At 43.0% G+C, this 10278-nt stretch overlaps 1 protein-coding gene across 1 annotated transcript in view; it reads right to left on the bottom strand.

Annotated features, from left to right (window-relative positions):
- Edem3 (ER degradation enhancing alpha-mannosidase like protein 3) overlaps positions 1-2040 on the bottom strand; it is a 62926-nt gene extending 60886 nt beyond the window's left edge. Inside the window, exon 1 of the mRNA XM_029475676.1 lies at positions 1671-2040. Coding sequence (XP_029331536.1) covers positions 1671-1831 — 161 coding nt within the window. The 5' untranslated portion in view covers positions 1832-2040. The remainder of the gene's footprint in view (positions 1-1670) is intronic.
- Between the last annotated feature and the right edge of the window lie 8238 nt (positions 2041-10278).

Genomic DNA, 10278 nt, shown 5'->3' with positions numbered 1-10278 from the left:
GGAGAGGGCAGGGGGCAGGGGGGTACAGCTTGGTTTTTTTGAGACTGAACCTGGCAACCCAATGACTCATATAGAAATTTTAATAAGAATGTCAAAGAAAATATTTGCAGCCATAATAGAAATACTTCCCCTCCCCCCAAATCTTAAGGAAGTACAGCACTGTACAGACTGTGAACTGTGAGATCAGACATAGGTTAAAAAATATAAATGTAACAAAAACCCACAAACCTGACCAGCTTTGAGACTCTGAGCAAGTTAACCTTGAATCCCAATGTCCTCATTTGCACAGTGGAGATAGCATCCACCTTGCGATGGAATAACAGTTTTAGAGATGGCATGAGTTAAATGCCAACAAAGTGGGAACATCTTTAAAATGTCACAAAATAATACATTAAACTTATAAAGGAAAAGGCAAGAGTCTAGAATTCACTGGTAATTTTGTTTGAATAGATAACACTTCGTCTTCTTTTGCTCACCTTTTTATTTGCTCTTTGATGAAAAAATTAGTATAGCTCTTTTGCAATGGCGGAAGTAAAGAAGCATCTACGTCAGAACCTAATGGCTCCACCTCCCTTTGTGGGATAAGTTACCTGTTATTTTTTCCTGAGTTCAGGCAACTAATTTTTTCTTATAAAATAATGTTTTCTATTTATATATTACCCTACAACTTGCTTTAGTACAGAACTCTTTCTAAATGTATGACCCCCCCCCAGCCTGTTCTGTTCTGTCAAAATGCACCCCTTGATACACTTATCTCTAATTGTGTCTTTACTTCTGTAGGATAGATTCTCCAGGGAAAGAAATGAATCAAAGAGCAAGAACAATTTAAAATTCTGGAGTTGGTGTCAATAAGTCACGTGGTCTACATCCCCACCAGTTTTCTCACCTCTTCACTAATCAGTAGTGCATTCTAGTGTTCTGTACTAACTAACCAGACAAGCAAAACCCACCCACTTCACTGTTTTAATAAGCATCTTTCGCAGTCAACTCGCCGTGCTACTGACAGGCACACATTTCCTCTCCTCTCACTTAACTTCACGGTTTTGCCAATTTCCAGAGATTCTCCACTTCGTTCTTAGTCACTTGTGCCACTTCGGATGTAGTCGAATTACTGGATTAAATGCTATAAATAGTGTTTTGGAACACTTTTAAGCCTCATAAAACTACTCTAAGGGGGTACACTTAATCGAGGCCTCTGAATAGCATCAAATCGCCTGCTCTAGTTCACAAATGCCGTTTAGGAAAGAAAACACAGCAAGGGGGATAGTGAAGTCTGAAAAGTTCAAGTTCCGGTGAACGCCCCTTTTCCTTTAACAGGTGTAAGCACCGCAACATTTTCCCGCTGGGAGCTCACTTGGGTGAGACATCCAACCCTGCCTCCGCCACCCAGGCGGTAGCCCCTCCACCAGCCCCTGACATAGCAGAGGCGCTGACACAACACTACATATGTCACAGGCTGCCCAGGAGACACTCGACAGCCCCCGAGGTCACATCCCGGGGATCAGCTCCCATCGTCCTGGACCCCGTCCACCGCACCGAGGTCCTCCAGCCTCACCAGCTGTTACAGTCACCACAGAAAAAGTCCACAGTGCGCCGGGGGCGCAATGACAGACACCTCCACTGCTGGCAGCCGCGCGAGGAAACCCACCCGGACAGCCACGCACCCTTACCCAAGCTTCTGCTTCTCTTCCCTACTCATGGGCGCGGCCCCTGCCGTGCACACGAACGTGGCCAACACCAGACAGAGCGCGGCCGTCGCTGCCACCAGGCTCCATGACGCTCGCTGGGGGACCCGGCACCCACAGCCCCGGCAGCCGCCGGCTTTGCTCATGGCCCCGTGGTTCCGCGCACGCGCAGCTGCTACACCGGCACGGTGGGCCACATTGCGGGCTGCCGGCGGCGAGGAGGCTGCGAGCCGTGTCGAGGGCGGACTGTGGAGTGAGGCTGGCGGCCGCCGGCGCCAAACTGTTTGCCGAAGTCACCGAGCCGGTCCCCCAGCGCCAGCGCTGCCACCACCCTCCGCCCTCCACGGCTCGGAGCACCGCCCCCAGCTTTCCGGTGTCGTAGTCTAGGAAACCGCCTCCCCAAGGCTACTTCCGGGTAGAGCCGAAGTGAGATAGCCTCGGGACCAATGGAGACAGCCTCGGAGAGGGGCTGGCCGCAGCTACAGGACCGAGCATTGGCCCAGAGAAGCGGGACGTGGACAAAAGGCGGGACTGGGCAGGGAGCTGTCCCTTCGACCCACCTCCGACCCCAGGAGTTGCCACCTAGGAACTACTAGTCCCAAGGTGCACCGCTTCCTCCAGCTTGACTACAGACCTACGCGCAGGCGCCTTGCTAGATTTCTGCCTAGTAGCGCCCTGCGTTCTGGGACTTGTAGTCCAATTCGGTAAAGGCCACGCAGGTTCCAGGCGTTCTGTGTTCCGCAAGACCTTTGGCCAACCCTACCTCGTCGCTGCCCAGTCCTTGAGACTCGTGAGTGCTTTGCCATTCTCTTCCTGAAGATGTTTTATTTTTTCCTGAGAGCTGACAGAATGAGACTTGCCCCCAGGTCGGTACCGAATGCCTGGGTGAACAGGGAGAATATTCTTCTGCCCTCGAGGAAATGATAAAAAGTAAATAAATAAATAAAAATAAAAGAAAATAAAAACTAGGAAATGAACAACAGCTAAATGACTCGAACCTTTGACGACCATGTGAGAGTTTTACTTTCATTAGCGCATATACTCAACTCTAATATGTATATGTCGTCCTTCTACTTTTGCACACGTAGCTTGAACTTTTGCACAAAGGCTTGAAGAAGTTAGCAAACACTAATCTAACTCCTGGATTACTCCTCTAATTCAGTACCCCAGCAACTAAGCAGGATACTCAAACTGAAGGAGGCCAAGCAAAGCTAAGAACATGATTAATAATAGTTATCTTAAAAGCCCACGAAGGAAAGACGTGTACAATGCAAAGGTGATTTTTTTTTTAATTTAGTGAAGACTAGATGTTGTAATGAGTTGCAATGGCTGATTGGCAGGCTAACTGTGGGTAAAATGACAGGTGGGTTTCTCTTGCAAAAGCACATGTCTTTCTTTTGTGCCACTTCAGCAGGTGGCAGCAGAGTTGAGGAGCTTGGATGTGACCTCTGTGGCCACAGTAAATTTCGTATTTGTTCGTTTAGCAATATCGAGCTGTCTGAAACCTCTTGCTTTTAATGCCTCACCACTTAAGTCTTATCTCTCTGACCATCCGGGTTACAAAATAACCTTTCTTCCTTCTCTCCTCTTTCAAAAACGCAGGTGTTTCCTGAAGGTTTTGTTTCGACTCCTTTGTTTCTTTGTACTCTCTGGGTTATGCTTTAGTGATTTCTGACACGGATTCAGTCACCTTGTTGCTCGGATTGATTTCTAGATTTATATCTGTCCTGATCATTGGCCTTACATTCAATTTCCTTTCTGTCTGGTCCAAGAGAAACTCAAGTGTAAAATTATTTAATGCTTCAGACCTGTTTACTCACCCTCTTCTTTCCTAGTGTCCAACCAGTGACTAAATCACCCAGATCCTTATCGCTACTATCTTTCAGACCATTGCCTTTCTATTCCACTTTTTCCTAGTTCCAGCTCTCATTATCTCTTTGCTGAACAGTTGCAAAGTCCTAGTCTCCTCTACACTGCCACAGAGTAAGCTTAGATTTGCAAACCCTCTGAATTCCTCCTCCCCTCTGCCTTCGATCTGCCCCTGCCCTCAAGTTCTATGCAACTACGAAGTAAATTCTCATACTCTGTCCTTTCTTTATCTTTGCTCTTCTATCTCCTCTGTTATTCTGTAATCTTTGCCCCACGCCCACAAACCATTAAGACTTGGCTTAGATTCCATCACCACAAAACAGTTCTAAACTTTGCAGAGAGCGCTCAAACCACTCTCCTTCCTGTTCTTCCACAGTACCCTGTGTCTCTCTTAGTGCAATTTTACATGCACTAGATTATGATCGTTTGAGGGGTATTAACCAGCTTGTTTCTAAATAACCAGATTATTCTAAAAGGCCTAGTGCTGTGTCTCCCCCACTAGACATGTTCAAGAAGTATTGATTTCTTATTCCTTCAGTTTCCTCACTATAAAGTGAAAATAGTATGACCTTTCCCTGTAATCCTATGAATACTGTACACATGAGCTCATTTCTGAATGATGTTTATCTCTTTTACAAACCTGCAATCCTGCATTGCTGCCATCCCAGATCCTTGTTGGCCGCCTTCATGACGAAGTTAGCTAAGTAAATAAATACCTTTGAGTTGGTGTGGATGTGGCATCGAGAACAGGACAAGCCAAAGGTCAACACCAATTTGAAACGGAGAACAAAGATTGTAGAAAAATACCTAATGACTTTCAGATGTATTTTCAAGTCAGTTATTTGAAGGAACTTATTGGCAATAACTCAGTTGATTTTAATATTATTATCGTTATCATTATTACTATTAATTACTATTATTAGTCTTCTTGGCGTTCTAATCATAAAGACTTCTGAGTCTTTGGCTCTCAATAAGACAGTAGTGATCTTGTTAAAGAAACCACGTACTGAAAAGGAAGTCCTGGCCTCCGTGTTTGTCTTTCTGCATTTTTGCTTGTCTCCCAGCTAACACTGAATTTTTAAAGGGTGTAATGAGTAGCCAGGACACCTTCCTTGTTGACTCGCTGAATAATAAGCATCGTTTTCTCCCCACTGTGATTCAACTTCTAGCCAATAGTTGGGTCCATTTTCTCTAACCTCTGCAAAATCCGAAATAGGAAAATCTGGTGTGACCTAAAAGGAATTGGGAGTTAACATTTCTAAGCTGGAGATTCCTATTCAGGATGGAAACACATTCACAAAAGTACATTTCAAAGTAGATCCCAGTTTAACCCATGAATGGGAATAGGAATTATTAGCTAATTGCCAATTTATGGACTCCTGGGAAATTTTTCATTTGTTAGTTTTAAAACTTATACATGAGTAATCTTTTTAAATGATATGGAAGTTAATTTGGAAAGCTTGGAGTTAAAACAGAAAAAAAAAAAAAAACAATATTAGTGGAAAGCACCCAAGGGGAATAAGAGAAGGGCTTTTTAAAGAATGTAAGACAGTTGTTTAGCTGTGTAGAGCCCATTAAAAATAATAAAGGCAGTTTATAAAGTGGTGCCCTTTAACCGGCTAAGAGTTTGTTTACACAGCCTTGTATCTTACGCAAATATATACGTTCCCTTTCCTGCCTGGATGTGTCAGAGGCTAGGAAGGATTGTAGGTAGAAACCATATGGACACAAGGGAGAGGCTCCACGTCAATTCTCTTAGACTCAAGGAGAGTCCCGGGAGACTGAGAGCAGCTGAATGAGACTGATCACAGAACAGCAGTTGCCCCTATCGTCTTTAATTCTACGGGTCTTGTATTCCTAAAATAGGATTTGGAAGTGGCTATTGTAGCATTCCTCAAATGACTTCCCATCCTTCTCCTTTCAATATTCCCATCAGTTGATAATGTGGAATTTACAGGACACTTTTCTTCTTGTGAACTCAAGTCTGTGTATTAAATCAAGGCAATGTTTATTCTGCATTTACATTCTGGGACTTTAAGATTCCAGAAGGTATATTTTAGGAAAAGTACTGAGTAAATATTATGGGTTGTCTCCTGGAGTGGCTGACTGTCTCATCCATACTCCAGAAAGGAATGAGGAATTCAGATGAGTCACTGTCACCAATGATCTGAGACCTTCAGAACACTCCACATGGCTCTCACCACTTAGTTGACACCAAGTAGGGCTCCTGTATCATTTGTAATGATACAAAATGTATCATTTGCTCTTTTAGTCTCATTTGCAATGACACAAAATGGAAACATTTGTTCTTTTAGTAGCCGTTTTCCATGCCCTCTCTTTATCAGAGGTAAGGCCCAGTTTTCATTGCTCTTCCTTAGGGCTTACAGACTCATTTTACACCACCCACATGGTTCTCACCGGTTTAGAGTAGCCACAGGTCTTAAGTCAGAACTGGTCAATAGCTTCAGGCTCCTGCATCATAGAGGCCAAGAACAATAGTTCTGAGCCATTGCTCTACTACTTCTAGTCTTGTTCACATAAGCCAACTATTAAAATTCTTTGTGTCTCGGCATTTCTGCTTGTAAAATAAGGCTGAATTCACAGCACTTTGGGAAGTGCTCGGACTTGGCATCTGTACTTTCTAGGGCTGCTGTGAAGATAACAAAATAATGTGTGTTCACAATATGTAGAAAAATTGAGAACAGCTCACTAAATAGTAGTTATTGATATTTATCATTACTACGGACTAGAACGGGAAAGCTGCCATTATGAAAGTAGGGACCCTGGGTGGGTGGAGGTGCCCACAGCCCTGAGCCTAATCTCTACCACAAATCTTACCCACGACCTTGTTCTACTGACAGCAGTCTCCCTATACTAGATACTAACCATCCTGGGCCTCCGTGCTACTCAGAGGACCACAGATTCTGCCATGGATACCTGTGTAAGCCTCATCCATGTTTTGGAGTGAATGTGCGTATGTACAAATGTCTGGTACCTTTCCTTCCTCAGAAAATGTGACCTCACCTGTAAGGCATTTTGAGTTGTAAGAGGGGTTGGAGACTGTATAGTTAGAAAGTCTTGTGAGCTTTTGGTCTATATAATTTTCTTAAAATTCTGTGTGATTTTTTTTTAAATTTGTGTGAATGAGCATTTGTCTGCATACATGTCTGTTTCCATGAACATCAGAAGAGGGCATGGGATCTCTTGGAACTGGAGTCATACATAGATGGTTGTGAGCCACCATGTGGGTGCTGGGAACCAAACTCAGGTCGTCTGGAAGAACAGTTAGTGCTTTTAACTGCTGAGCCATATCTCTAGCCCCTAGAGAGGGTTTTCCCCAGTCTTACATGTATATGTTGCATGCTTATGTGTGTGTTTATGTGTGTACATGTATCTGCACAGGTGATTAATCTCCTTGTAAAATCAGCTTACCACTTCCAGATAAAAGATTTGAACTTCAAACTTTGAGAGATATGGTTTTAGATCCACCTCCCTTTTAAAGTTCATCATCTTTTAATGTGCATCAGATAATGCGCTATCTTAGTTAGGGTTTTAATGCTCTGAATAGACACCATGACCAAGGCAACTCTGATAACATTTAATTGGGGCTGGCTTACAGATTCGTCATCATCAATGCGAGAACATGGCAGCATCCAGGTGGGCATGGTGCAGGCAGAGCTGAAAGTTCTACATCTTCATTTGAAGGCTGCTAGCAGAATACTGGCTTCCAGGAAGCTAGGATGAGAAAGCCCACACTCACAGTGACACATCTCCTCCAACAAGGTCACACCTACTCCAGTAGAGCCACAGCCAGCTCCCTGGGCCGAGCATATCCAAACTATAACATGAGCTTTGCACAGCAGTACCGCTAAAGACTGGTGGATCCTATTGAGCATCTGTACAAGAAATTGATAAGAAAATGTTACCTTCTGAGCTTTCCTATCCCTTTTGCAGGGGGCTTACAGCTAATTTGAGGGGATAGGGCTCCCAGGATTCTGTGTGTCACCTGCCACTTGCGATCATTTCCCATGTATATGGCATGCCTGTTCAAAGACTTGTGCCTACTCCTGACTGGTGACCTTTGAATAGAATGTGAATAAAATATCGTATCCATCTGAGACCTAGCTATAACACTGAAATTGTATATTTCTCAAAGTTGCTCAAAGATTCAGTGTTAGGTTGTATTTTTCCCAATGTAAATTACAGGAGTGAGCAGAGGATTTAGATATGGATCTGATCGGTTTGAAAGTATCGAATAACTGTTACACACAGTGTACGCTGGCTAGTTTTCTATGAATTTGACACAAGGTAGAGGCATTTGAGAAGAGGGAACCTCAATTGAGAAAATGCTCCTATCATAGGTCAAGCATGTGGAGCATTTTTGTTTGGTTGGTTGGTTGGTTTTGTTTTTCCAAGACAGGGTTTCTCTCTGTAGCCCTGACTGTCCTGGAACTTGTTCTGTAGACCAGGCTGGCCTCAAACTCACAAAGATCTGCTTGCCTCTGACTTCCAAGTGCTGGGACTAAAGGCCACCACCTCGCTGCTGCATTTTCTTGATTAATGATGGATGGGCAAGCATCCAGCGCATTGAAGGTAGTGCCACCCATAGGCCAGTGGTCCTGGAGAGCTTAAGAAATCAGGTTGAGCAAGCCAGTAAACAGCACCCCTCCATGGCCTTTGCATCAGCTCCTCCCTCCAGGTTCCTGCCTTTAATTTCTTCCCTGACTTCCCTAGATGAAGGATTATAAACTGTAAAATGCAATAAACCTTTTCCTCCCCAAATTGCTTTTGGTCATGGTATTGTTTGTTTGTTTGTTTGTTTGTTTGTTTGTTTTGTAATAGTTTGTTCTACAGCAGTAGAAATCCTAACTAGGACACAGTTTAATCATACAAAATGACTAGCTTGCTTTCAGCAAATATAGCAATTATAGTCACCAAATTACAGGAGTAGGGAGAAAATTAACTATTGCCTGACCACTTCATAACCAGTTAACAAGACAAGTCTCAGTCTAATTTCTCTTGGCAGGCAATGACAAGGGATCACATACAACCTATGCGAGTTTGATTAGACCCCAGGTTCTGTACTTTTAGAATGACATCCATGACCTGAAACAACCATGAAACACACCATGAAGTCACAACTATAAAACAGTTACTCAAGGCAGATAAAATACACAAAAGCCTATAATTTCGGCTTCAAGCCTCCACCAACACAGTCTCCTGACATCTTCAGGCACCTGTGCTCACATGTACATAGCCACATATACACATCATTAAATGTAAGTCGTTAAAAAGAGGGGACACTAGAAAAGGTCAGCGAGCTGAACTGGGCAACCAGGAACTCTCTGGGCATATATATATATATATAATGGTGAACCTCAGCTTTAGTTAGACCCATTCTCTTTCCTTAAACTACAGGAAAGTTTTAGGCAGTGAGAGGTGAAGCATGGAGAAGAGAGTAGGTGAGACTCACTAGTCACAGTTAGTTAACATGGTCTGCAGGGGAAAAGAACTTTCTTGAGCAAAAATGTTAAAAATATAGAGTACGACATTGTGTGACATGTGTGCCAGTCTGACTCTAAATCACAAGCCTCCAGAATAAAATCCTTCCCAAGCGCCAAGAAATTAAAAAAATTTTTCTAATAAAATTGCTTTCTACAATAAATAATAACAAGTTTACTGTTCATTTCAAAGGATTGGAAATAACCATTAAAAACAAAAATATATGCAAAAAGGTTATTTTATTACAGACTCTACCATGTAAATGTTTGTGGAAAACCACCTTTTTGTTATTTGCGAAAACAAGATTCAGTTTACATAAATCATTTGATAAATATTTACTAAGCCAGGAGTGATACCTTACGCCCATAATCTCAGCACTCAGAAGGCAGAGACAGGAGGATCACCACAAGCTAGAGGCCAGCCTGGTCTACACAGAAGTGAGTTCTAAGCCAGCCTGGAAGACATAGTAGATCCTGTCTCAGAAAACCATAAATAAGCAAATACTAATACAATAAGCAGTGGTTGGTAGCCATGGGCACCCCCTACTCTTGTGTTCTCTTTCCATAGAATAAGTAGAAAATAAAATAGTTCTGCGTGGCATACTTTGTTTTTATCCGCTAACAGTAACTCTGTAAATGCTATTGTGCATCTCATTTCCAGAAGAAAAAGTAAGATCCTGAGAGACTCTCACCTCCCATTAGAGGAACTAGGTCTCAAATCCATGCAATCCAGCTTTGAGGCAGCATTCAACCACCCAGAACCTGGCCTCGCCACTACTTCCTATGAGTTAACCTAGTCTCATCTGCCTGTGGGCAGAAGCAAAAGTCTAAAGTTTAAAGACTGGGCTTGTTGCTCTCAAAACAAACAAACAAAACAAAACAACAAAACAAAACAAAGCACGTCTTATTCTTGCAGAGGACTGCGGTTTAATTTCCAGCACCAGTGTGGTACGTCACAACCATCTGTAATTCTAGTCCCAGGGGATCCAACATCCTTTAGTGTCCTCTAGGGACACTGTACACATGTAGTGGGCAAAATATGTGTGGCCACCACGCAAAATGTCGAGATTAATACAAACTTTATGCCACTCATAATATTTATCTGACTTACAATATGTTTACACTGTCTCTAAATGGTTTTTTAATGATGAACTTGTATTAACTCAGTTATGAACCGTTTACTCTCCTTCCAGTTATAAGGCTCAGAGTCCGGAGATGGGTCA

Source organism: Mus caroli, chromosome 1 (genome assembly GCF_900094665.2).
Source record: "Mus caroli chromosome 1, CAROLI_EIJ_v1.1, whole genome shotgun sequence".
NCBI classification, from domain to species: Eukaryota; Metazoa; Chordata; class Mammalia; order Rodentia; family Muridae; genus Mus; species Mus caroli.
The sequence above is the reverse complement of the archived record's forward strand: the minus strand, read 5'-3'. Positions and strand labels throughout refer to the sequence as shown.